Source organism: Bos grunniens, chromosome 28 (genome assembly GCF_055505025.1).
Source record: "Bos grunniens cultivar Pamir isolate PY7600 chromosome 28, Bosgru_T2T1.0, whole genome shotgun sequence".
Classification (NCBI taxonomy): Eukaryota; Metazoa; Chordata; class Mammalia; order Artiodactyla; family Bovidae; genus Bos; species Bos grunniens.
This window is the reverse complement of record NC_141192.1, coordinates 2,308,634-2,336,281: the sequence shown is the minus strand read 5'-3', so window position 1 is coordinate 2,336,281 and position 27,648 is coordinate 2,308,634. Positions and strand designations below refer to the sequence as shown.

The window sequence follows — 27,648 nt, the reverse complement described above, 5'->3', positions numbered from 1 at the left end:
TTTGTTTCAGCCTGGATCCCAGCACCTAGACAGAAGTGCTCTGAGAAGGGATAAGTGGATAAATGATTTGTAGAAAGTAAAACATCCTTCCTGTGCTGCTTCTTCCTTGGCATCTTTGCAGGGATGCAAAACCAACAAAAGGCTAAAGAGTGGAGATGCCAACAGACCTGTAAACGTTGCCGATGCTCAGAGGAAAATCTGCCCACAGGAGGGTGCATCTGCCCCTTCGTGCTTAGTCTTCCTTTCTTCCCATCCTCTACCCTCCCTAATCCATCTGCCCCACCCCCAACTTTACAACAAGAAGTGACAACAGGAAGTCTCTCTCAAGCAGTTTTGAATTTCTCTGTTATTTGGTTTTCTACTTTGGTACACGGTAAATATAACCATATTTCACACAGAAGCTGACCTACCTCATTATGACAAGCCCCATAAAACAGAGCCCATATAAATCACCTGCCATGGTTTGGCTTCACCCGGCTGTCATTGCTAAAATCTCTATTTCTAAGAGCACAACAGAGAACGGTGGTTCAATCTACAGATGAACAAGCACAGGGTGAGCAGCAGCCAAGTCTGCCGGGCTGGAGAGAAACCAAAGACATGGGCTCCTCGGTAGCTGGCTGGCTGTCTGCAGAGACGTGAATGACACAGACAGACAAGCCACATGAAACCCTGGAGACCAGGGCAGCTGGAGAAACAGTCCACAGCTACAGCCCATCTATCAGACACCTCTGGCTTCTCAGCCCTAAGAGATTCTGAAATAAACGCAAAGCCCAAGATGGCTTAATACTGAAGCTGGTGGTACCTGCATTTTGGCCTCAATCACCATATGGGCAGGTTTTATCTTGGGGCTCCTGACAGTCTCTTTCCTGGACAGCACAGCCAGCCAACCCCTCACATCCCCCATGTCCCCAGGAAACCCCACAGCAAGACTCAGACAGGCTCTAAAATGTTTTGCCTTCAAAGGCCTGGAGATTGAAGGCAGTATCCAGAAACTTCTTCAGAGACACCAGATGAGTGTTCCTGTTCCCCGTGGCTGGTGCAGCTGCTGGGTCTCGGCCAACATACCTGGAGGAGGAGAGATAAGCTCAGGGGAAGGGCTGGGCTGGCTTCGCGGCTACCCTAGGACCGCATGGGGTCTATGCTTATCGTCACCCAGCTGCAGGAATGAAGAGCCTGAGGCTCCAAGGGGCTAAGTCAGTGGCCTAAGATCAAAGGTAGGAGATCTGAGACATGCAGGAGGTTCTCTAGTTGAGTTCTGGCCTCAGAACAAACACAAAGGTTTGCTCTCCATACGGCCATATTGAAGAGGATCCCTAATGGGGAAGATGCTCTGTCACTGACAGTCACAGAGCCAGCAGGGACTAGGGGGCCCAACTTCTTGGGTTTCAATACAGCCCGGAGAAGGGCAGTGGCCAGTGCCAGGTCACAAAGCAAATGGGGCAGGGCAGGCCAGGATGGGGCCCTGGCAGACACGAGGGCTGGGTGGCGGGCAGCCCCTGCACCCAGGTCAGGCCAGGATGGGGCCCTGGCAGACACGAGGGCTGGGTGGCGGGCAGCCCCTGCACCCAGGTCAGGCCAGGATGGGGCCCTGGCAGACACGAGGGCTGGGTGGCGGGCAGCCCCTGCACCCAGGTCAGGCCAGGATGGGGCCCTGGCAGACACGAGGGCTGGGTGGCGGGCAGCCCCTGCACCCAGCCTTGTACCATACGGGCCGCGCCCGGCCCAGGACGGTCATGAAGCGTGGGCTGATGTAGTCGTAGTAGCCCATGTTCTTGTGCTCCTCCTGACACCACACCAGCTCCACGCCCGGGTACTTCTCTGCCTCTCGCTTGATCAGGTCGAAAGGAAACGGAGAGATCTGGGGCAGGGCAGGAAGAATGAAGGTCATAGCCAGGGGAAGGGGGGCCTGCCCACAGACAGGCCCCCCAGAGAGCAGCCACCACCCTCCTCACTGGCTCCAGCCCTGGCACGCTGCCCAGAGCCAGGGGACTGGCAATTGGGCCTTGCCCACCACGCTGAGCAGCCGAGGGGCCCAGGCGCACCTGCTCCAGGCGTGTGATGGCCACGAGCTCGTCCAGGCCCTGGCTGCTCCGCTCCTTCACCAGGTCATAGAACACCTTGCCCGTGCAGAAGATGAGCCGCCGCACCTGCCCAGGAGCCCGCGCCGCAGCCCCATCCTCAGGAATCACCCGCTGGAAACTGGTTCCTGGGGACCAGCAGGACATGGATGGGGCGTCGGCCCCCAGAGGGGCCAGAGCAGCCTGGGGTCAAGTCCACACTCCTGGCTCCTCCAGGCTGTCCTTGGCCACCGAGTCAAGCCCCAGATTTAGATCTGCAACATGAACCTCCTGAGCCAAACAACAGAACAGGAGACAGTGGACACCCTGAGACGTCCGGGGGACAGGAGTGGAGACAGCAGCTGCAGCCACGGGCAAAGCCCTGGGAGCACCAAGTTTAAAGTGATGGGGGCTGATGGGCAGAGCCCCTGGGGAGGACAGAGAAGGTGACATCACATTCCCATCTACAGAAGTGTTGTCTGTCCCAGACCTGCTCTCCAGCCAGTCATGCCCACCTTCCGCGCACACTCAATTCCCCCAGTCATCAAACTGGAAAGTAAACCCTGGCATGGTTCTTCCTCCCTCAGCCCCAGAGCCCAGCTCCCAGCAGAGTCCCACAGGTTTTTCCTTCCTGATCTCATGCCAGGTGGCAGGGAAGCTATTGTGAGGTCACTGCATCCCAGGTGAGGACCCTGAGGCAGAGGGTTCACCAGCACTGAGTGTTCAGCCCACACGGTCCAGCCCAACGCCAGGGCTCTGCACTGCTGGCTCAGCCACCGGCCGCATCTGAGGAGATGCCTTCACACGCGCAAGTGAGAACAAGCGCCTGCCCACGCCACTGAGGTCCCCGGACCAGCTCCCGCCCCTCCCCTACAGCCCAGGACCGTTTTCCCAGACAGCTCTGCTGTGACCAGCTTCAAGGCCCTAAACTTGCCCCCTTCATCCTCTATTGGGTCACATCTCAGTTCCAACACCAGGGCTGAGAGCTCTTGGAGGGGGTGCCAGGTGCCCAGGGCCAGTGATGCCTGTTGGGCTCATGAATGATGGATGAATGACTGACACTCAGCATCCCATGAACCAGGCAGAGCTGCAGCAGACCTCCAGCCTCTGAGCTCTTCCAGCGCAGCCAGGCCGGCCCTCCTGAGCAGCCACAGGGAGCTAGTGCACGCTCCTGAGCCTGGTTCTCAGCCCAAGTGACCTAGGCAGGCCCAGACATCTGGCCGCTGCACCAACCTCCCAATCCAGCTGCTGGCAGGGACCGTGTCAGAAGCTACAGGGCCAACAGAGCCACAGAAACAGAGGCTGCCCCATGGGCCCCCATCAGCCACCTCCCCAACCTGCCCAGGCACATACCGGATACCATCTGGTCAAAGCTGGACTTGGCCTCTGGGTGCCTCAGCAGAGATTTGGGTGTGAAGATGATCAGCTGGAAGGGAAACACGGTGGCTGGCTGCCGGCCTGCCCCCACTCAGCCAGGGCACCCTGCCCTTGACCCCTGCGTTATCCCAGCGATGACCAGGGTGGGTGGCTCACCGGCTTGCGGAAGGGCAGCAGGATCTGCCGGCGCAGCACGTGGAAGTAACTGGCCGGTGTGGAGCAGTTAACCACGATCCAGTTGCAGTCGTAGAGCTGTCTCACCTCAAAGTCCTGGGTGAATGCCTGGAGGGACAGGGTGCAGCTGGGAGGGGACCTGCCTGTGGTACCCATATCCTGGCCTTGCCAGGAGTAGCAGCGTGTGGCCCTGTCCTGGGGAGGGGCGGGGAGCGGGCAGTACTCACAGGGTAGGCATCTGAGTCGTCGTTGCTCATCTGCAGGAACCTCTCAGGCCTGGCTGAAGAGTGCTCTGGGCCCTGGAACAAATGCCAGATGGCCAGGCTGGCCAGAGTTCAGGGGGATTGGGGTCTGTCACAAGATACGGGGACCTGGGGCTCAGGGCAGGGTCTAGAGCGCTTCTGGAGGAGATGCCTAACTCCAGAATCTGAACCATAGGAAAAGCAAGGAATGTGGGAAGAGCAGGAAGGAGGGTCCAGCCAGAGCCAAACCGTGTGAGCACACAGGGCAGAAGGAAGAGTGAAAAGGCCAAGACGCTCTTTCTCTAGAACGTTCTGCCTTGCAGCAGTGACCATTTGCTGAGTGCTCCCTCTGTGCCGGACATGGTTCTACAGGCCTCACACACATCATTCTCTGCCCTGAAAGCAGCTCTGTGACGTAGATGAAGGTGAAGGGCGAAGACTTTAAGAAGCAACCTCAAGGTTACTCAGTCAGAAAGGGGCACTGCACACCCAGGTCTGCCTCCTCCTCCTCCCCTCACCCACGCGGCTGCTCCGCTCCATAAGACAGCAGGACACCCCACTGTCCTCCAAGCTGGCTCCCCATGGGACAGGGGTGGCTGCCCCTTGCTTAGGGGCAAAGCCCCGCGGACCCACAGCCACAGGTACCAGCCAGGCCAGCTCGGCTCCTCATCCAGCCTGGCTCCAGGTGAGAAGCCAGCTACCTCTACAACTGGGGGACCTTGGGCAGTCACAGGACTTCTCTCCTCGCATGTGAAACGGGAACAGAACCAATCTGGTGAGGATGCCACAGGATAATACATGGCATGGGAACTGCCCAGCACCATGAGACCTAGCTCTGAGCAGTGCTGATCAACCCCTGAACGTGTGACCAGTCCAAGCTGAGCAGGACATCCAGTCCAGCCAGGCAGTGACCAAGCCCCGGCCATGCTCTACCTGGTCAGGCCACACAGCCACCAGGGTGGGACCTCACGATGCGCCTCCTTCCCCTCCCCTGATGACCTGCATATCCTCCTTCTCCCCCACATATGGCCCCCCAACAACAGAGGTTCAAATCTCAGCGGCTAGCCGTGTGACCTCAGGCAGGCTATTCTACCTCTCTGTGTCTCAGCTTCCTTATCTGGCAAGTGGGAACAGGATCTGCCTCTTTAGGCTGTTGTAAGGATTGGAGGAGTTGCTACACAGAGGTTTTAAAGAGAGCTGGCACACAGCAGGCACGCGGACACGTCCGTTCCGTCTCTGACCGAGAGCAATAGTGTCATCCTCAGCGGTGCTGACACAGACCCACGGAGGCCCCACCCTGCGCCCTGTGGTTCCCAGGGGCTGGAAGGCACACGACCCCTCAACTCTGCAAGTGGCCAAGGGTCCAGCCACCCTCTTCCAGGCCAGCCACGCCCCCCTGCGGCGGCCCTCACCATGCCCTCCATGCCATGGGGCAGCAGCAGCACGATGCCATTGTGTCGCACCCACTTGGCCTGACCCGTGCTGATGAACTGGTCGATGATGCACTGGGCCGTGTTGTGGAAGTCACCAAACTGAGCCTCCCAGAGGACCAAGGCATTGGGGCTGGCCATGGCGTAGCCCAGCTCGAAACCTAAACAGAAGACATAGCGGTAGAGCCTGCCGCACGCTCTCACCAAGGGCTGGGGCTCCGGCCAGCCCAGCCCATCCTCACCCACCGTGCCTGCCCTGCCCATCCTTCCCTGGAGGCCGGAAGGTCCGGGGACTCCATGGGGCAGCTGACCACAGGCCCAGAGATGCCAACCTCAGCCCTGACCTCACATACAGCTGGCTTCAGCCTTAGCTAGACCAGGAGCCAAGTCCAAAGATACCCCGCAGAGGCCGCAGGGGCCACCTGCCAAGGAGTCCCTGCAAAATGAGCAGGGGTGCAGGGCCAGCCCCAGAGGCTGCTCCCCAGAAGGGGTGGCCAGTATCAGGGGTTCCTGCTTCCGGGAGGAGGCAGGTTCAGAGGAAGCAGGGCAGCTAAAGGCTGAGCCAAGGGAGAGTTGAGGATATAGTCTGGGGAGCCAGAGCCTAGGAAGAGCCTAGCCTGAGGACAGGGCCCCTGGGTGAGGTGGCACAGAAGACGAGGCAGGTGAGGAATGTGGAGGCGGCCAGGCCAGGAGGCTCAGGGCCAGCCAGCAGCAGTGGCCCCTAGTGGATTCAATGGGGTTTTTGTCTGGGCCCACTGATGCTACCCAGGGACAGGCTCTGGTATCCAGAGTCCCCATCCAGGCAAGACTGACCCTCAATTGGCCCTCTGAGGGCCAGATGGGACAGGACCACATCTCTGATGTAGCCTCAGGTGGAGGCCGCCCAACCACTGTCCCTCAGGGCTGTCCCATGAGCCAGGTCCACCCGGGGGCCTCCAAGCTCCTTCAGCCCCTCCCAGCTCCAGACCGTGGTCAAAACAACAAAGACAAGATGCCCTGAGGGGCCAGACCCTCTCTGAGCTGCAGGCAGTTCTGACCCACCCAGGACTCCGTACTCCGAGAGGGAGCTGTTGCACACGGTGTAGGGGGCCTGGTCAGGCCACAGGTGGTTCATCGGGACACACGTCCTCCGGTCGACGTCCTGATCGTGGAGAACGTGGTGCCGGTGGCTGGAAAGACAGACCAGGAAACGGTGGGAGGCGGCGGACTGGCCAAGACACCTGCAGCGCCCCACCGGCTGGCGGCCGCCGAGGAGAGCCAGGGCCATCCGGCCCCTCCTCTGGGCAGCCTCCCATCCCAGCAGCACCCGCCTCACACACGCCGCAAGGGTCTTGGAGCACAGACAGAAGAGTCTCAGCTTCCTACATAAGGAGGGTCCCATGAGACTAGCCATGCCAACCTCCCAGGCCCTGGGTAGAAAGAACCTGAGGCCCTAGGAAGCCATACTCCAGGGGCATTGTCCCCCTGCCCACCCTGCTAGCTCCCAGGATCACAGGAACTGCAGCACATAAGGAGGGGCCCCTGGCTGAACGCCAAGCCTCACGAGGACTGACATGCAACGCAGGGTGCAGGGGAGCGGCCCCCTGAGCCCTGGCTGAACAGGGCCAGCGGTGATGAGGGACAAGGGAGGCACAGACAGTCTACTGAATTCTGGAAGCCACATCTCCAGGACTCACTAACATGGCAGAGACTGAGTTGAGATCCCAAACATCCGGGGTCCCAAACAGAGGGAATGTGATGGGGACAGCCAACAAGTGTAAAGTCCTCATCTGAACTCTAAACTGCAAACAAGAAAGACGGCAGTGGGGAGTGGGCTTGACAGTAGTTCAAAGGGAAACAAAGGATCTTGAGGACCATTGATGACCAGAAGACTTGACATCAACCAAGAGCTTACGCAGAGCAGTCAGCTCTGCATGCTGGCCCCATGGGGCAGAGAGGAGGCCAGGAGCTTTCAGATGGCCTGGCTATCTGATAAGTATTTCTTTGAGCTGTTCTCCATTTGCTGAACCATAGGTGTTCCAGATCTATTCAAAGGGCTCAAACAGCCAATCAACTGTTTTAATCCCTTCTGACTCTGAAATTTTCCTTCCTTAGTTTTGAATGGTGGAGCATGAGGGCAGAGCCTAGAAATACCATGTGCGTCTCCTCAGTGAGGCACGGATGCAGCTCATTGTAGCACCTGGTCCGACAAGGAAAATCCTTTGAGGAAGTTCAGCAAAACACACAATGAGCAAATCAATCTGTGGACACTGGAGTTAACAATCACTCGAATTGCCAAGTTATTAACCTGTCATTCCTGAAACGTATCCAGCCTTCAAGCCTGGGAGGCTGATGAGGAAACAGTGATTAGGACACCAGTGAATTTAACGGAGTATGTATAGATCAATGTGTGCCAATTTCCAGTGGCCCTGGACCTGTCCTTGATTTGCCACAAGTTACTGGAGCCGTGTGGAGGCAGCTGTCCTGCCAGTGGGTGTCGGGAAAACAAAAGTGGGTCTTTCCTGCACGGTGGCCGGTGGTTTCTGTTTTTCCTCCAGACCATAACACTCAGCCAGGGATTGAAAAAAAAAAAAAAAATCAGTTCTAAGAAGCTTTCCTCTTAGCCCTCATTGAAATGATCATCCAAAGTCCCTGGGCCAACTGAGAGACCCCCAGCACAGCCGAACTCTCAGCTCTCCCCAGCGGCAAGGCTAATGCCCACGGGGCTTGGGCTCCTCCGCCCCCTAGCCTCACCTGAACGTGCCCCTCTCCACGTCCTGCCCACTGAGCCGCACGTGGATGCCCTCCTTGAGCAGGGAGCCGAAGGCCATGTACTCTGCCAGCGCCCAGTCCACCGTCCTCTTCCTGGTCATGTCTGCACGGCCCCGCAGGATTCGAGAGAGGCCTGGGGGAGGGAAGGGCCAGCCTGAGGGGCGCAGGAGCTTGGCCACCTCGCCTGGGACAGCTATGGTCCCCAGGCCCCGCACCAGGTGTGTGCATATTCATTGTGTACCCCCCCACACACAAGCCAGGGGCCTGGCAGGGCGCAGGGGACCCTCCTCCAGCCCCACCACCCCAGCCAATGCACTAGGCTGGCCCGCGCGTATGCCCCCACTGCCTCTGTCCCCGCGGGAAGGAGGAGGTGCCACTAGGTGAGCGTCAGCCACGCGCGCGTGCCACACACGCTGAGCAGGGCACATTTCTCCAATGAAACGCAGGTACTGACTTTCACTGCCTTTCAGATGAGAAGACAGGCTCAGGAGAGGAAAGTCACTCACTCTCCCTCATACAGAAGGTGCTTGGATCTGAGCCCAGGCTCCTGGCCCAGACTGGCCTGCCGTTGGCCCCACACCCACACAGACCTGCCGTGACTGCACACAGAGCCGGTGCCCCAGGACACCTGGGCTTGCCCCAGAAGTGGTGGAATCCTCTTGGAACACCCACAGCCTGCTCAGAGGGTGCACGGGGGCCCCACTACCACCACAGGGGCTCTTCAGGCTGCCTGAGTGGAGGCCACAACAGCTACAGCCAAGAAGCACAGCCAGTGGCCAGCTACTAGACCAGGGTCACCCTCTATCATCTGTCCAGTTTGGCACACTTGCCCCCCGGAATTCTAGACCCAACTGCCCCCTCCATCGGAAGCCTTTTTTTCCCCTACTCTCCTCCTGTCTGACCAAGGGGTACCCCTAACAAAGGCACTGGGGAAGCCCAAGGTGTCCGTGGAGGCCTGTGAGCAGCACTCACTGGGGAGCGTGGCACCCACATCTGTTCACCTGAAGGGTTATTATCACAGATCCCTCAAGGGCATGAGGGAAGCACAGAGAGCTCAGCTGGTCTGCCCACAGCCAAGCAGGGATGAGGCTGGGCCTCCCTGACTCCTGACACCACTTCCTTGGGGCCTGATGTCTGAGACAGTGGCCCATGCCAGACAGAAACCTCACCCACGTGGATCTTAAAGTCCTCCAGGGGCACAGAGCTGGCCACTTCACCAATGTGGGTCAGCGTGTCCTCAGGAACACCTGTGGCTGGGCACGTCATGCTCTTGGGCTCCCCATCCATGTTGAAGAAGCCTGAGAGGGCAGAGACTCTGTGACTTTTGGGAGGCAGGGGGGCCTCAGTTCCCCTGACCAGCCCATCTCCCTAGGCCTGCCTCTCCCACAGCCCCAGGGGGCTCTCAGCCACACGCCGCTCACTCACCAGGCCAGGGAGAGTCAAGCCAGTGCTTTATATGCAGGATTTTTTTATCCTTGGACTTGCCATACGCCTCCTCACAGATCCGATCATATTTGGCGATTTCTTCCTGAAATAAGAGTGAAGGCCTGGATTGAGGCAATGATGCCCTGGGCAGTCACAGGCTGAGTGACTGGTCCTTCTGACCATGTTCTAGAGGAATGGTCTTCCCCTAACCCAGAGGGACCTTGATTGATTTGATTTAGTCAATAAGTCATGTCCGACTCTTGCGACCCCATGGACAGTAGTCCCCCAGATTCCTCTGTTCATGGGATTCTCCAGGCAAGAATACTGGAGTGGGTTGCCATTCCCTTCTCCAGGGGATCTTCCCAACCCAGGAATCGAACCCGGGTCTCCTGCATTGCAGGCAGATCCTTTACCAACTGAGCTACCAGGAAGCTCAAGAGGGACCTTATGGCCAGAGTTTAAAGTCCCAGAGTTCAGGGGATCCTGGAAAGAGTCCATGGGATCGCAGTCAGCAAGGACTTGTGGGAGCCCAGGAAAGACTCACGGTCTTTGCTCTCGGAGCGCCTGAAAGAGGGAGGGCCAGCATATCCACAGAGAACACTGGGGACAACCCGGCTCAGGGCCGCCTCCCACAGGAAGCCTTCCTGGACTCCTGCCTTGGGTGGGCTTCCATGCATCGCCACACTGACTGAATCCCACCAAGTGTCTTTGGTCCTCTGTCCCCCTGGATAACTGGGGCTATCGCCAGCCCCCAGCCCTGGGCTGGTAACATCAGCAGCCCCTCCGAGTCTCGGCTCCAGCACGGTGCTGACGGGGCCCACCTCAAACTCCTGCAGGGTGACTGTGCCCTCAGCGATGAGCTTGTCCGCGTACTTCTTCAGCACGGGCACCTGTCTGTGGATCTGCTTGTACATGAGAGGCTGCGTGAACATGGGCTCGTCCATCTCGTTGTGGCCACGCCGGCGGTAACAGACCTGCGGGGCAGAGGGTGCCCAGGCAGCGTGGCTGACACAGTCACTGCCACTGGGGCACACCTGGCCGGCCACACCCTTCAAACCTCAGCAGCTCTCATGGTCACCCACCACCAAATGCTCGCCCCCAGGCCTCTGCAGAGACTGCACCCAGTGGCACCCAACCTGCTGCCCAGCCCTGACTGCTGAAGATGCTGCAGCCCTGGCGAGCTTGGCACAGCAGGGACAGCTGAGCCCACCCAGCCGGGGCCCCCCTCACCCACCAGGTCTACCACGACGTCTTTATTGAAGGTGTTCCTCCACTCGGCTGCCACGCTGCACACATATATCACAGCCTCTGGGTCGTCTGCGTTCACATGGAAGATGGGTGCATTGACCACGCGGGCCACGTCGGTGGGGTACGGGGAGGAGCGGGCCATCCGGGGGTCCGTGGTGAAGCCAATCTGCAGAAGCAGGAGGCACTGAGAGCTGGACAGCTACAGCTGCCTAGAAGGCCGGGGGTCTGGCAGCTGGGGAAGGGGTGCCTTTGCCTTGAGGTCCATCAGGCATGGCCAGGAGGTGATGGGGACATGACCAGGTAACAGTGGGTGACCTTGAAATCACGGGGACAGCAGCACCACCAGGTGAATCACACCCGCTCTTTCTCCTGCAATCGTTTGTATATAGTGGGAGCAGGGAGCCCAAGTTGGGATAGAACCCAGTCTCACCAATTACTAACTATACAACCTTGGGCCAGGCACTTAAACTCCCAAAGCCTCGGTCTCCTCATTGATTAAAAGGGCTCATTAAATTCCTACCTCACAGGGTTATACTGTGAAGATTAAATGACTTAAATGACTATGCAAATAAAGTCATTAACCCAGGGCTTTACAGGTTCAGAAGAAGAGCTGTCATTAACCACAGCTGCCTTAAAAGCAAAAGCTGTGAGAGCCGTGTTCTAAGACTGGGTCACATGGAGCTAAAGGCAGCATCTAATTTTATATGTGCAGCCTCTGGGGTAGGTGATGGTTGTACCCGTCTTCCTCTATCCCTACAGCTTTATCATATATATGTGTGTGTGTGCACACATACATGGGGATGGGGGAGAGAAGGACAGAGAGATAGATACACACAGAGACACACACACAGATGTACACTCCTCCCATTCCACAGACCAGGAAAGCAAGGCTGAGAGGTCAGGCACCTCGCTGAAGGCACGCTCTGCTAAGTGGCAGAGCAGTGGGCTTAGAAGCAGGACTGTCCCTGTCTTCTCCTCAGAGTGCTGCCTGGACCAGGAACAGATACCGCTGCTGAGGCCGGCACGCAGCCCTGGCCCTCACCTGGTTGTTGACGACAACATGCACGGTACCGTTGGTGGTGTAAGAGGGCAGATCGCTCAGGTGGAAGGTCTCATAGACCACGCCCTGGCCAGCAAAGGCGGCGTCCCCGTGGACCAGGATGGACATGACCTGCAGGACAGGGTATCAGTCAGGAGGGCCCCCATGCTCCAGCCTGTGCCGCCCAGCCCCAACCCTGAACCTTGGAGTCTACCCCTCGGAGCTCACCCCTCAGGAGCCCGGCCCACAGAACCCAGGTCCTCGGGGCCCAGGAGCTCACCTTCTTGCCCTGGGCGTCCCCGCGGTAGAACTGCTCCGCCTTCGTCTTCCCCTGCACCACGGGGTCCACAGCTTCCAGGTGGGAGGGGTTGGCCACGAGCGACAGAGTGATATTCCTGTTCGTGACGCGATTGATCCGCTCGTGGTACATGCCGAGGTGATATTTGACATCTCCGGAACCCTGAAGGTTGAGGTGGCCTGTGATGAAGGTCCCCACCATCCCAGACATGCAAGTCCACAGTGGGGCTGGGACATCCCCTGGAGTCTGCTCCCTGGGAAAGTCGTGCTGTCCCTGACTCACCCCTGCATTCCTCCCCCAACCCTGGCACACGCCCTGCTTGTCCTCTAGCTGCTCTAAGAACGGCCGGCAGGTTCCCTGGGTCGTGATCCCTCATCAGAGCCCCTGCTCATTATCAGCAACCACACTCTCCGCGTGAATGATGGCAGAGTTGGGGACGGGTAAGGCAGCCTTAGGACGGGGCCAGCGACAGTGAAGGCCAAGAAACGAAGGTCAGCTCTTAACTGGAGTTAAGACCATGGGCCAGGCCTCTGGGAAAACACTGGAGCAGGACCCCTACTAAAGTCCTTTCACCAAAGTAAGCAAGAATGTTCACACAACAGACAAAAGCACAGTAGCAGGGAAACATGACATACTTTATGATCTTAGAGCGAGGAGTCTTTCCAAACAACATACAAACCTCAGAAGCCACAAAGGATAAGACGGCCAAAATCTAATATATTTGTCAAGGGGGAAGAAGATCCACGCACAGTATTAGGGGGCAAGAAAATCAAGCTGGGAAAATATTTATCACACAAATGCAAGCAAAGGGCAAACTCCTTCAATACGTAAAGCACTTTTCACCAAGACCCCAGGGAAAAATAAGCACAAGCCAGGAAAAGGAATTTACAGGAAAAGGCATACATGGTTTAAAACATGTGAGAAGACACTCACATTCATAGCAGAGAAATATGTTCAAATGTAGTCACTTCTGGACCTATCACATTGGCAAAGATGGAAAGGGTGGATGGAGTAAGGGAAGGGGGGTGTGGCCTGGGACTCGCAGCAGGCAGACTCGCCGCTGTCTGCAAGCTGTTTGGAGGGCAATTCAGTCCTGCCTCCTCAGCTTCAGCCACGACATTTCTCAGACACTATCTAGAAATGCACACACATGTGTGCAAAAACACTCATTCCACCACCTAATGCTCATCAACAAGAGACAGTGGAAACCAGAGGGGCATTATAAGCCCGGGGAGTTTGGCATGTTGTGGCGGCTCATTAAGGGAAAACAGCAAGGTGCCCAGCGGCATCTCGAGCTGCTCCCCGGCCTCTTACAAATAAAGCTGTGCTGGACGCCTATATGCGTTTGCATTGCGTGGCACATTTCTGGAATGTTCCACCTTAACATGAAAACTGACCACAGCACAGCCTCCAGGGAGCAGGAAAGCAGCCTCAGAAGGGAAACTTGCTCTCACTATGAAATCTTTTCTTCAAATGATGCTCACATTGTTTTTTCAATTAAGAAAAAAGTAAATTTGTTTAAAGAGCTCTTTGGCCAGGTTTTACAGTTCACTCACGTCATCTGTAATTGCTCACAACCTATTCTGGGACCAGGAATTTTTATCCCCATTTTACAGGAAAGCAAAGTGAGACTCAGAGAACAAAGGTGCCTGAGCAAAGTGAACACGGTGGTGGGAAGAGCGCGAGTTGGGAGCCAGCAGATGTGGATTCTAGTCCCGCTCTGGTCTAACATGCTGGATGGATGGTGGGAAGGTCGCGAGTTGGGAGCCAGCAGACGTGGATTCTGGTCCTGCTCTGGTCTAACGTGCTGGATGGATGGTGGGAAGAGCGTGAGTTGGGAGCCAGAAGATGTGGATTCTAGTCCCGCTCTGGTCTAACGTGCTGGATGGATGGTGGGAAGATCGCGAGTTGGGAGCCAGCAGACGTGGATTCTGGTCCTGCTCTGGTCTAACGTGCTGGATGGATGGTGGGAAGGTCGCGAGTTGGGAGCCAGCAGATGTGGATTCTAGTCCTGCTCTGGTCTAACGTGCCGGATGGCTCTAGAGCAGTCATTTAACATGGCTCATTTTAACAAAGCATCCTCCAGTGCTGGGTGCTGAGGCTTCGGGGTAAGGTCCCTGCCCTCACCTTGCTACCAGCCTGGATGGGAAAACAGACAGATAGACATACACACACACACACACCCACCCACACACACACACACACACCCACCCACCCACCCACCCACACCCCCGGAAAAGGCCAGAGCAGACATGGTTCTTCAGGCAAAGGGAGCACAGAGGAGGCACAGACAGCTGTCCTGCCTGGAGGACCAGGAGAGCCATCAGACGGGGTGACGGGCAGGACGTGAAAGAGACAGCGAGAGGAAGAGAAGATGGCAACGTGGCTGAGGGCCCAGCACGCACAAAATCATGGGATACGCGGCCTACATGACACGAAAACATACCAGGAAGTGGGTGAGGGTGGAAAGTTGTGCCCTCTGCTCATCAGTGGGCACAGGAAACTGTCCTGACCTCCCAACACTGTGCTGGGCAAACGAGTGAGGAGTCCTTAGAGGCAGGCAGGCAGGACTCTGGGCACAGAGACACAGCCACAGGGGCTGAACTGAGTAACTTCAGGCACTCCCCTGCACCTCTCTGGGCCTCAGTTTCCCTGGCTGGGGAGAGCAGGTTGGCCCAGATCATCCAGGATTCTCCTAGTTACCCGAGATCAGAGCACTTGGCTCCAAAGCACCTGAGGAGCCTCACACTGACCCCCCGGCCCTTCTCCCACTCTTCTGCATGGCTGCCCATCTCCCAAATACCCAGCTCTCCAGGGGCTCTGGCGCCCACACTTGGCACCCACCTCGTCCGCCGCCTCCAGCTTGGGATCAAACTGGCAGAAGATCTGCTCCAGGTCCTTGCGAATAACATTGGCCAGCACATTCAGCCTGCCTCTGGGGCCAGAGGGGATAGGGCTCTCACCTGGCACAGAGGCCACCTCCCTCCATACACCCCAGCATAACCATGCTCCCTGCCCACCTAGGACCCAGCAGGAACAGCGTGGGCACTGGGACCCCAGCCCTCTGACCCTGTCTCAATCTGCAAGGCAGGTGAGCAGCTCTGGCTGGCCAGCTGTCCCTGGCCAGCAGACACCCACACCCCTCAGACTCAGGAGGCCTTCACGAGCAGGGAGCCACCCAGCCTCATGGCCGAGTGTCCACTCACCCCCTCCCTGACCCCAAAGCTGAGCCCAACCCAGAATCTTGACCCCAACCTGCTAACGCAACGCAACCGCTCCCACACGGCTCCCCAGCCCAGCCTAGCAGCATCTTGGAGCAATATACAGAAGAGGTGACATTTCTGCCCTTAGGAGTCACCAGAGGACCTGTCCAGATGAGCTTAGGTCTGGTGGGTGGGAGGGGGCGTCCAGGGGGGCTGTGGGGAAGCAGCTAGGTCCAGGGATTCTCCAGTCCAGCCTGAACTTCCCACCATGGGGCAATATAATCAAGGGTGGACACCAGCCTGAGGCAGGCACAAGGCATGACTCAGAACTCGCTTCCCACAGCCCAGCAGCAGACGCCAGCCCTAGGTCTGCACATACTCTGGTGTGACCTCCAGCCCCACAGGGCCCTGTGACAGAAGGGCAGCCCTCTTCCGGTGGGCTTCTCTCTTGTTCTGTGGAGGGAGGGCTGTGTGGACACAGGAACCAGATGAACACCCCTCAGCCCCTTTGGGGAAAGCCCTCAAGTCTCAGAGGCCCTTTCTCAACCATGGAGGCTTGGCCAAGGGCAGTCCTCCGCTCCGAGAAGCCTCCTCAGGCCAGGAGCCCGTGCAGCGCCATCACAAAGCCTCAGAGCTGCCCGACGACCCAGCACCATTCTCTCCCCACCCCCCACAGTTCTACTGAAGCCATGCCATCCTGAAACCACGGGGTCCTCTCTGCTCCCTCCAGGGCACAGAGCCTGTGAGACAAAGCCTGGACTCCTGGCAGGCCAGCCCACGGATGGGGACCCTCCTCACACTTCATCGTGATGCCCCAGTGCTGAAGCAGTAGGGTACTGGCCCCCTGTGAGCGGCTGGAAATGGGCATGGGAAATACCGAGGCTTTGCCCCTCAGACAGACAGCATGTCCTGTCCCTGCCCATTCAGCAGGACCCCTGGCCACCTTGGCTGCATTCCTCATTATCCCACAGGCTCCAGCTCAGAGGTAACTGCCCAGTGGCCAGGCCAACCTTCCAAGTCTTTATCACGGTCCCAGGGAAATGAGTGGTCAGCTAGCAGCCAGGGAAAGAGGCGTCAGCTGACCTCAGAGACCTCCCACCAGGTGAGGCCAACCCAGGCCCACGTGTCCAGGCTCTGCCCTCACTTTCCTGGGCTGTGCCACTCCACAGGAACCTCAAGTAGCATGACATAGCCCCTTCTGTCATCTCAGTATTGCTGGGGATGGCGGCAGTGTGGTGAGAGAGAAACTGAGCCCAAGAGAACCCGGTTCCAGAGGCTTTGGCCACACGCTCAGCTCTTCCTGTGATGAGCAAGCCAGGGCCCAGGGACTCAGAACTTTCCAGACCCCTTTGCCTCTACCCCCAGGTCCCAACACCACCCCTACTCTGACTTTCAAAGCCTCACATCTATCTCAGAAGCACAAGGCTGAGGCAGGGAGGACCCACCTGTGGGGCATCCCCAGGATGACGTTCTCGATCCCCATCTCACTGGATTTGTCGATGATAGTCTTCAGGGCCGGGATCATGACCTCACAGCCCTCCAGGCCAAACCGCTTCTCTGAAGACCACTTCCTGGCCAGGAAGTCTTCAAACCTGCTTGGGGAGGGGAAGAAAGGGATGGTGAGGCAGGGGCTCGTGGGGGCTATTCCTGAGGGCTTGGAGTAGGGTGCCAGGACAGAGGAAGCTACGAAGTCACATCTCTCTGCACAGTCCAGGGCCTGGCACAGACACCATGATGCCCCACCAGCAAGGAGCATAGGTCTGGGGGAGGCTGAGGCTCCTCCCAGCTTAACCAGAGGCCTCTGGCTGCACCCATTCCCGGTAACCACCTTCTCTTCCCCTGCCAGTCAAACTACTGCCACTAGCCATTCCACTCTTCTCGGCTCGCTGCCCTCCAGCACACAGGTGCCCTGGAGCCCTCTCATCATGTTCCAAAGACCTCCTCATGGCTCAATTCAAATTCCAGCCCACACGTCACTTCTCAGGGAGCCACTTTATTCCCAGCAGCTGGGTCAGGGGCTCCTCCAGGGCCCCACGGTCCTAGGCAGACCCAGCTTCACAGAAGTCCAGCTCTGCCCTACCTGCAGGAAGCCCCTGCTACACTCACTCCACGCAGGGACATCCTTATGTCACTTCCATCCTCGTTCAGTGTCATGATCTCCTGGAGCCCCACCCAGTCCTGCCTTCACTTGCCAGGTACCTCCTCATCAGCTAGGGCTTGGGATGTCTCAGACAGCGCTGGAGCAGGCCCCCCAGCCACTGGGGCTTCCAGGGAGGTGCTGGGGGCCCGACCTCATGGAGCGCACTAGCCGGGCCAGCAGGGTCCGCTTCTCCTCGCTGGAGAACTGCATCACGCCCGGGCTCTCGAACTTCTGCCGGATCCACTGGCACTGCTCAACATCGTTGATGAACATGAACTCCAGACCAATGTGCTGGCAGTACGTGCTCTGTGGGGACAGGGGAGCACTCCACGAGGAGCCAGGAAGACGACGGACAGCCTCGGGGTCTGGAACAGGAAAGGCAGTGCCCTCCCTCCCTCTAAGGCACGCTGGAGAGCTTCATCAGGTGTGCCCGACACGCCTGCCCGTGCTCACCTCCAGGCGCCTTATGATCTCCCGCAGAGAAAGGGTGTTTTCGGAGCCTCCAATAAAAGTGGTTGTGGGCAGCTGGAACTCCTTATCCAGGTCAGCCTCCTGCAGGTCGTAGAAGGCTGGGAGGCCGGTGGGGCAGAGTCAGGGCGGCAGACAGGAGAAAGGGAGGTGAGGCGCAGGTGAGCCTAGCTGCATCCCTAGACCTCCTAACAGTGCCCCAGCACCCTCCCACCATGTCCAGCCTAAAGGTCAAGGGCCCTCTGTCCACAGCACACAGGGCGTGAGAGTCAGAACCGAGCTTGCCGTCACAAGGATGGGCCTGGACAGGTGTCTCAAACTTGCTGAGTGCGTGCACCAGCTGGGGAGGATGGAGAGCCCTCCCTTGCAGGGACCCGACGCATAGATGGGCGAGGGTCAGAAGAAAGCCTCTCAGGCTGATGGCTGAGACCCGAGACCCAGGGGCACCGCAGGCTCAGTGCCCTCACTAGGCACAGGCATCAGCTGGCTCGCGTTGCCAGGGCAACAGGAGAGGGTGTTGATTCTCACCGAGTTTATCGACGGTGGTGATTAAGTCTGAGGGCACGAAGGAGTCCAGGTCCGCATCCAGGATGCCCAGGGGGTCCAGCTGGGCCACATGGTGGCCCCGGATCTGGAGAGGAGGAAAGGCCCAGGCAGACTGGAGCACAGCCGGGCAGACCCACCAAGACCGAGACTCTGGGCCCCTCACTTCCGGCTTCAGAATTTCAAGTTTCCACACTCCCAGCGCCCAGGCCTTAGCAGGCCTGTGAAACCCCAGCACAGCAACTGAGGTGGCAGGAGCTCAACTCGGTTTAAAAGTACATGGTGCAGTTTTCAGAAACAGGAAAGAATGCATACACAAAAATAATTACCATGGTACTATTAGTAATTGCAAAATTCTAAAACTTCCCAAACGTCCATCAGCAGGACGCTGACAAATGGATATGGGAAATTCATGAGGGCACAGAGTTGCTCAAAGGAATGAGGAAAATTCCTAACTGCTACAATGAGATTGTCTCCACAAAATACTCTTAAACAAAAAAGCAAATTACATAAAAATGTTTGTGATAAACTATCATCTAAGAAAGGAAAGACAAAAGTAAATATATGCACTTGCATATATTTGTATCTATTTGAATGTCTACAAATAAATGTGTGCATTAGAACAATATGTAGTAAAATAATAAAACCAAAAAATAAGAAAAATTATTACCTACAGAGAAAGGACAAAATAGGGCAGAGTGTCAGGGCTAGAAGCTAGACTTTTAAGACTATATCTTGCTTTTGGAATCTTATAAATATTTTATATCACTATAAAACAAAATTAAGAATTCTGTAAAGCAATTATCCTTCAATTAAACAATAAATAAATTTTTTAAAAACAAAATTAAGTTTTAAAAATTGAAAGTAAGATAAATGAATTAATGCATCCATTTTGTGGCACAACTATATAGAGAGGAACTATTTCAATTGACTAACAGAATGCTCCCCAAAGGCAAACAGGACTGCAGAAATAAAAAGATCATAAATTCATTTATATTACCAACAAGCAGTGGTAGTACTAGAATTGTATTCTTACCTTGTCATGTATGGATTAGGAGAAAAATCAAATAAGTCATTGTATTGCATCTTTGAGAACCTCTACTTTTGATATTTTTAAAAGGAGATGGTGATATAAGATTGATGAGGTCAAAGACAAACCTTAAGTCCTATATTTGACGTGTATAGAAGCATCAGTACAAACCTATAAAGTATGGTATCTTTAAAAAAAACTACGTATTTCCTGTCTCTAACCATCAAAAGAACCCAAAAGTCATGACCAGACCAATAACAGCAAATACTCCCTCACCCCCTGGAGAACTGACTTATTAGAAATATACAAGATGAGCTCAAATCATCTTATCCTACCAAACACCACTGAGGCTGGGAATAAGGACACATTTTGAGCAACAACAAGGAGAATATCTGTAGCAGACTGAAACTCATCAAATGTGTTTAAATCCATGCATTCATATCATACTAAGAAAAAGAAGAAAAACCTTTATTTGCCATATTTGGAAGATGCTAGGGAACCAAATCATAATTTTGAAAATCCATCGATAAAAGGGAAAAAAACCAAGCACTGATCCTACCTTCCCTGTATAATTTGTACTTGAGGCCAAATGGAGCTAACAAAGGAAAATTTCTCCCCACGGAAATATTCCAGGTACCAAACAAAGACAGAATTAGACTATCACCACTTTTACGTCTCCTAATGACTTAATGCATCCAGGAAATTATCGTCCTTAGCTACTAACTGATGAAGTGCCATCACCACCAGGAAGCTGATTTGCAACAAAGAAATCAAATCTATGTTGGGTCAAGCACCTAGATATAACCACCACTTTACAGAAATTACATGGGGCAAAGGATCAGACAAAATGATACCATGCGGATGCAATCAGCAACATCCAGACTCGAGAAAACTCTACAGGACAAACAAGGAGCACAAAAGTAACGCAGAAGGACCTGCAGAGCGGAGAACAAGAGCTTAAGAGCCATGTCAACATCACAACCGGTGGCTTTATCTGAATCTCAATTCAAATAAGCAAAAAAAAGACATCCTAAGACAAACAGGCACAAATGAATACCAATTGGGTATCTGATGACATTAAAGATTATTACTATTTTTAGCAGTGATAATGCCATTATGTATATTTGTAAAGTTTTAAAGGAGACTTTATCTCTGGAAATACATGCTGAAACGTTCAATGAATGAAATGAAATGACATCTGGGATTTGCTTCAAAATAATCAGTGGCCTGGGGGTGGAGCCGGAGGTGGGTAAGATGAAACAAGAGCAGCCCTGTAATGATGGGCTTGAGGGTTTGAGACACGATTCTTCTACATTCTATATGTTTGCAAATAAGCAGCAGCTTGGGTTTTTTTTTCAGTGCTGTATGCAGGTGAGTCAAACCGGAGCTCAGCCCCAAGCTGGCCTGTGAGGTGCTGCAGCCCACCCCATAAGTAAGTACTCACCATCAGGCAGATTTTTATCAAGCCAGTACAAGGTAACCTTCCTGAATCCAGAGACCAACCTGCTGGAAGGACCCTGGTGCTGTGATCTCAGACAACGAAAGACCACAGACCTGCTGCAGAACTGAGACTATGCTTGGAAGATAAGGCCCTCAGGCCGCACTGTGAATGATACCTTATATTTCATACAAAGTTTTATATTCCTTGTTCTTCTTTTTCAAAGTCAACAGTTAGATAGCTTCCTGCCTCTTACCCAGCCAAGACAAACATCATTACAACCAATGCTGTTTGCTCCCAAGTGGCCCACGATCCACGGGTTCTGAGGCCAATAGGGGAGCCTGATCCTGTGGACTGTCCCTCTTCCGCCCCAGCACAGCTGGCACGCCCTGGGTGGGCAGCTGCCAACCCACACAGAATGCCTCATTCAGGGGCAAGGTCCCCTTTCCATTTGCTAAGGCCTCCCTCTCCCCCCGAGTTCCTGCAGCGGCTTGTGCGACACCCTCCCACCAAGTCTCTGCCAGGATGCCCTTACCCTTCCTTCTGCATGTCTTCAAGACAAGTTTCTCTTATGAAATACCTTCGGCTGCCAATTCCCAGAGAGATCCTAAATGATTACATTTTTATGGAGTGAACACCCAGAACAGCCCTCCAATTAGTACTGTTGAGTCAAGACCAAGAATAGGGAATATCATCAGGACTCTTTGACATAGCGGGGGCCGAGCCTGGGAACCCAGCCACAGGGAGCCTAAGTCTCCAGGACAGAGCAACTGATGGGTGGGAGAGCTGCTTAATGAACTATTCATTTATTCCTTCGTTAGTTCCACACACACTAGTTAAGCACCTGCTGGACATCAGCCTTGTCCTCTTGGAATGCCCAGTCAAGAGCAGAAAACGGACATTAACAAGGATCAGTGTATTCATCTTTCATTCAACACTCACTGAAACTGATCACTCACTAAGTACCCCCCCAGGGACTGGGGCACAGTGCTGTGGGAGATAGATAACACTCCATGAGAAAGACCACAAACAAACAAACCAGTCCACACAAAAAATGAAGGGAGATGGCAAGTGATGTGAATGGTAATGTGGCAAAGAGCAGGAGGGGGAGTCAGAGCCACCCACAGAGGGCTCAGAGAAGGGCTCCGAGGTGGCGCGGAGCTGAGCCAGTCTTCTTGTTATCAGCGCCTGCCCCACCCAGGAGCCTGCACCCCCCAGTCACTCACCTGGTAGGCCCGGATCAGGGACTGCACAGCCAGGTGGTTTTCCACCAGTTTACTGGTCTTGGTCCGGCTGGACGCTGCCAGTCTCTTTTCAGAGACGACAGAAAGGGGCTGGGGCTGAGCCAGGCTGTAAGAGGCTTCCTCACTGGCTTTCCGGAAGAAGCTGTCCCAGGACTGGACGGGGGCAGAAACAAGAAAACAGCCCAGTTAGGGACTGAGAGTAGTTGGGACCCCAGGGGACATGGTCTTCCTTCATCACCATAGCTCTCAGGACCTTCCTAAGACCCTGTCCAGAGATCCCTCTCAACCAGCCCAGGCCCCCATCCAGAGCTCAGATCTCTCCAGGACCCAGCTTGGTAGAGGGCTGGCAGGGGAGTTACAAGTTGTGATCAAGGGGCTTCAGGCATGAAAGAGACTTCTATCCCTGGGGGAAACATGCCCTCACACACTGGGGTTAGAGGCAGCCTTTGTAGAGGACAATCTGGCAGGCAGGTCCTCAACACTTTCAATGTATATATCTTCTGAACCAGAAATTCCACTGCCAGCAATTGATTCTACAGATGTACTTGGAATGGTGTGTGCCTACAGGTACAAGGACGTTCCCCGCAGGAGAGTTTATAAAAATGGCAGCATAAAAACAATCTAAGTGGTGATCAATATGAAACCATTTAAATAAATGGTAAATTTAGATTCTGGAAAATTATGTAGTATTTTTAAAAAAAGATGCATCTATTATTATGGCTGTGGAATACTGACAAGATATGTTGTAAAGGAACAAAACAGAAGAGGATGCATGGTTTGCTACTCTTTATGCAGAAACCAAAAGCAGATGGACAAATGCACCAGCACCTCTGTCGCAGCAGAACACACGTGAAAGAGCTTTCCTTGGCATCCTCTCACACGGCACTGGTGGGAGAATTAGATGGCACACACCCTGTGGGAAGCAACTGGGCACATCCATCAAAATTATGTGTCCAGACGCCCTCTGACCCAACAACTCCACTTCGTGGAATTTATCCCATGGTGAGCTGCACACTCCTGAGGTGACGAACGCACAAGATGACGCAGTACAGCGCCAGGCGTGGCAGCCAAGGTTGGAGGTGAGCCAGATGCCCGTCCCTGGGGATGCGTGTGGCCCATCCATCCAAACAGTGGAATACTACGCAGCTGGGGAAAAAACGAGGCTCTTAAGGTGCTGACACTGAAAATCTTAGAGATGCATGCTGAATGGAAAAAGCCTGCGGCAAAACGGTGGACATTGCATGTCATTTATTTGTGTAAAGGTGAGGGAAATCCAGAATTATGTTTGCAATAAGTTTATCTAAAGAAAATCTGAATAGATACAGAAGAAATTAAGAATAGACTGGGGACCAGACAGGTAGGAGTTGAGCAGATGGAATGGGAGGAAGGCTTTTCACTGTAGAACTTAATACTTTTTGTCTTGAGTCATGTGAATGTATGACTTTCCTTTGAGGACTGTGAATGGACAGAGAGCAGCTTCACTTTCTACTTCTGCCCTGGCAGCTGATTTTACTTTTTCATTTTCATTACTATTATTTTTTTTACCGTCAGTGTGTACTTATTCCACCGGCTCAATATATACATATAAACACTCACACTCCTAACAACACGACAGGGGCTACCTGGACACAGTGCAGCATGACAGAGGGGAAGGGCAGCTCTCAGAAACAGGGTGTCTTAGCAGGGCATCATCTGGGCGTCTCAAGCCAGACCCCCGACCACTGGCTGGTTCCGCAACAGCAGAGCAATGAGCTTTCCTCTCCTAATATGAGGACCAACTCTTTCACAAACGAAGACATGGTGGACCTCAGAGGCAAAGAAACTTACCCAGGGTCACTCAGCAGGCAAGTTGCTTCTCCCCACTGCCCCCTCCACAGCCCTCAGGACCTTCTCCCCCACATAGAGGGGTACCAACCTTGTGAACACTCTGGGGGTTTTCCAACCAGGCGAAGTACATCTCCTCCATATAACTGGAACCACCTCCAGCTCTGCTGCTTCCGAAGGGAGCTGGTGGCCCAGATGACCTGCTGCACCAGCTGAACCTCTGGACTCCATGTGGGGCCAGGAGCCTTGAGGCCTGTGTCCCAAGCCGGGATGGCAGCAGCCTCAGCTGACTCATCCTGGACACAGGCAATAAGAGAGAAACAAGTCACAGGACCAGGATGGAAGGAGGCTCTGGCAGCCACTTGTCCATTCACACAGCATTTAGTGGGCTTACCGGGCAGGTGACCCTGGGCTAGGTAGTACAAGACAAGTCCCTGGTGAGAGAGACAATCGGCCAGGCCCCCTAGCCACCCTGGAACTCAGGCAGGGAAGTCCTTCAAGGACTGGGTGCACCATGCCTGGTCAGGAAAACGCCAGAAGAAAGGGGTCTGGCTGAGCTGTACTATCTCAAGGCCCATGGCACTGCTGGATCTCTGGTCATTGGATCTCTGGTCATTGGATCTCTGGTCATTGTGACCAAAAGTGACGAGTGACTTCCCTTGACCCCACTAAGCCACCTGCTCTTCCCCAGGAAAAATGCATGAACAATAGGCTTTCAGGAGTCTATGTCTATATGGCAGGGTGGGGTGGGGGGCCTTCCTTCCCCCCAGCCCAGAAGACAGAGATTCTAAGAGAAGAGCCTCCTCTTAGAACCTCTGTTCCTTCATAATGCCCTCCAAAACAACTGTAAGCAGAGCTCCCTTCTCTTTCCCAGCACTGCCCGAACACAGAACAGCTCCCTCTGAATACTTGCTGATGCCCTTCTGACCAGAGAATCCCAGCCTGTGAGTGGGGGGTAGCACCAGAGCCACACCACCAGGGGCCATGCAGGCATCTCAATCTCAGAAAGTGTACCTCCCTGCCTAGCTTGGCCGGAAGTCAATGCCCCTGGGGCCAGGTGTGCCCAGCCCACAGGGCACTCCCCTTCCCACCAGTTCAACCAAGTCTCCAGAAACAGCTGGCTGGACCTTCTATTTTACAAGTAGTCATGTTCCAAGGCAGGGCAGGGCACAGCCCTCCTAGCCCATCTCCTCCGCTTTTCCCTCCAAACTTACAGGAGTCAAGGGAAGGGGAGGGCGGTCTCCTTGAGTGAGGGACAGTGGGCTCCTCAGGGCAAGTCCAAACAAAGGAAAATTTAAAAGCAAAAATGCACTGCACTGCAGGGAGGAAGGAGATGGGTTCAGCCGGAACCTGAGTCCCAGGCGCCGGAAGCTCCCTTTCCACATGCTCAGCGGCCTGTCCTGCCCCACCAGCCCAGTGGCACTAGGCTTTAGCGAGGGTTGCCAGGGGCTGGCTCTTCCTGGAGTGGCACCCTCCAGGTGTTGGGTGGGGCCTCAAGGTCTGAGATCTGCGGTCAGAGGGTCAGGGTGCCAACCCCTTCTCAATCTCTAATAGCCCCTGAGACCTGGGCAAATACAGGGGTGCTGCCCCTGCCCAGACGGCCATAGGGCCTAGGCGCTACCTGCCTGGAACATCAGAAAACGCTAAACAACCCAATGCGGAAACTCTAACATCCGCACCCTAAGGCAAGAAAGCCTGACGGCAAGATACCCATGTGGGAATGAGAATAAGAGCAGAGTGAGCGAGCACTGACCTGGGGGCAGGCACTGGGCTCCTCCATCCCTTTCAACGGTCTCAAGAGGTGGGCACTCTATCGTCCCATTTTACAAATACAGAAACAGGCACAGCAAGGCTAAGCTGGCGAGTGGTGGGGCCCTGTGGTTCCGGAGCCCGTGCCCCCCTCACTGCCCAGTCATGTGTAAACACAGAGCTGCTCCTGCCAGCAACCACTCCCACTGGGAGATGGGATGGCCTGGGGCAGGGGGTGGGGGGGCAGGGGCAGGGATGAGCCTGCCTGTGTCCTGCCCAGCCCAGCGCGGGAAAGCCACGGCACATTGCTGCGGCCTTCACCCAGCCTGACAGGAGGGCAGCCAGCCAACCACCCCTGCCCCAACCCCAGCAGGGCTTGGGGATACAGGAGCCCTGGAGGTTCTGGGCACAGAGTCAACCTCGGTATCTGCAGTCAAAGTCCCAGCCTGCCCTGCCCCTCAGGTGAAAGGGAAGAGCCCAGCTCAGCCTCCAGTGGACTAACAGGCAGGTTGCTCTGGGCCAGTCTTGGTGGTCTCCTCCCTAAGGACACAGTCAGCACCATCCCCTTCCCCACCCCCAGAACAACTGCAGAATCCCTGGTTACCAAGCCTCTTTCACATAAGCCCCTATCTGGGCTGCCTCGCTGAGAACTGCTCTGCAATATGCCCATTGTAGAGATCAGTTAACAGATCCTTCCCCAGACCTGGGGAAGCTGGGCAGCAGCAGAGCCTAGACTCACCCTCCTGTCGGCCTACTATGGCACCCTGTTCTGGGAGCTGGGTGGCCTTTTCTCAGGAACACGTCCCAACCTTAGTTTACTGAACCCAAGAGAAGGTCAAGGAGGCAGACCCTGTGGTAGGAAGCAGGGCAGAAAGGGGGTGTGCTTATTTCCTTGGCAGAGCTGGAGGGCCTGAATGAAAGCCCAGGGGAGGGAAAAGGATAAAGGTAAAAGGGGCCTGTCCTAACATGCTACAGGATATGTGGGGAGGGGATGCAGGGATGGGCATCATGGTACCCTGCTGGGACCTCGTCTCATCCCCCACATTTCCCTGAGAGATGGAGAAGCAGTTCTCAGGCTGGCTGCCTCTCTCAGGGCCTGACCTGAGGCCAGTCTTGCCTCTCTCAGGGCCTCAGTTTCCCCATTTGTGAGCAGAAACCACGCTTAAAGCCGTATATAAGGGCCCTGCCCACCTCCCGCCTCCCCCCACGAGGTCCTGAGACTTCGAAGCTGCCTGCCTGTCCCACCAAGCACATGACGCTATACCATCCCTATCCCCAGCGATGTTCTCCGCAGCCCAGGTTCCTTCAGGAAGGGAAGGGCAGTAGGCCCCTCCCCAGGCCACGAAAGGCGTGGACAGTCTGCAGTCTTGGGCTACAGACCAAATGCTGATGTCTAAAACCCCACCGGTAGAGTTTCGCTCCTTTACGCAAAACGTTTCACAAGAACTGCACTCGCAGGGTTGGATGAACGCGAAGGGCTGGGGGGTGTCCTTGGGGAGGCCGCAGCCAGCCAAAGACGGAGCCAAGGTCACGCTCACTCCTCCCGCCTCACGGGGCCCCGGCTCCGGGCTGCGGCGCCCCAGGACCCGAGAGAGAGGACCGGAGGGGAGGCCCGAGAGACAGCAAGAGGAGAGGAGGCGCAGGGACCTGGAGGGGAGGGGCCGCCGCGCTCACCCGGCCGGTGGGGGTCGGCGCGGCAGCGCGATCCAGAGGCTGCGGGTCAGGGGACTGCGAGCAGATGATGCGTAGCGCAAGGTACCAATTACCTGGGTCACGAGACGCGGCGACGTGGGCTGAGCGCCTGGGAGACTCCACGCGTCTTGACGTATTTGAGGACGCCCCGCCCAGCCCTGCCCCGCCGGCGCTGTCCGCGGTGCTGAAGGCCCAGACAGGAAAGCTGCCGGGGCCAGGAAGAGAGGATCCCATTGGTCTGGGAAACTTGGCACTCTGCTGAGCCCCTGAACCCCA

General features: G+C 55.5%; 1 protein-coding gene across 3 annotated transcripts; it reads right to left on the bottom strand.

Moving 5' to 3' along the window:
• Nucleotides 1–317: 317 nt before the first annotated feature.
• On the bottom strand, nt 318–27,648 carry OGDHL (oxoglutarate dehydrogenase L). 3 transcript variants are annotated; one of them, XM_086381100.1, is made up of 23 exons: nt 27,355–27,648; nt 24,023–24,227; nt 22,090–22,260; nt 18,381–18,483; nt 17,838–17,953; nt 17,536–17,690; nt 16,690–16,836; nt 14,886–14,976; nt 12,024–12,203; nt 11,747–11,875; nt 10,691–10,870; nt 10,278–10,430; nt 9,457–9,559; nt 9,201–9,329; nt 8,014–8,164; nt 6,322–6,449; nt 5,263–5,441; nt 3,836–3,907; nt 3,591–3,716; nt 3,411–3,483; nt 2,043–2,206; nt 1,704–1,858; nt 318–1,065 (listed from the first exon to the last, which is right to left on the bottom strand). In XM_086381100.1, exons 2-23 carry the CDS (start codon nt 24,224–24,226, stop codon nt 942–944), a joined length of 3,033 nt encoding a protein of 1,010 aa, XP_086237226.1. In that variant the 5' UTR covers nt 24,227; nt 27,355–27,648; the 3' UTR covers nt 318–941. The 3 variants fall into 3 exon arrangements, with proteins under 3 accessions (XP_086237226.1, XP_086237227.1, XP_086237228.1); XM_086381101.1 differs by having other exon boundaries at nt 27,447–27,583; XM_086381102.1 differs by lacking the exons at nt 17,838–17,953; nt 18,381–18,483; nt 22,090–22,260; nt 24,023–24,227; nt 27,355–27,648 and having other exon boundaries at nt 17,444–17,581.

Excerpts from the sequence above, each read along its gene's own strand:
- OGDHL (XM_086381100.1), bottom strand. The coding sequence starts at position 24,226 with ATGAGTCAGCTGAGGCTGCTGCCATCCCGGCTTGGGACACAGGCCTCA. Across the intron at positions 14,977-16,689 it reads ATCCTGGGGATGCCCCACAG|AGGCAGGCTGAATGTGCTGG; the intron begins GTGGGTCCTCCC and ends CTCTGGCCCCAG. Across the intron at positions 1,066-1,703 it reads GGCCGGGCGCGGCCCGTATG|GTATGTTGGCCGAGACCCAG; the intron begins GTACAAGGCTGG and ends CTCCTCCTCCAG.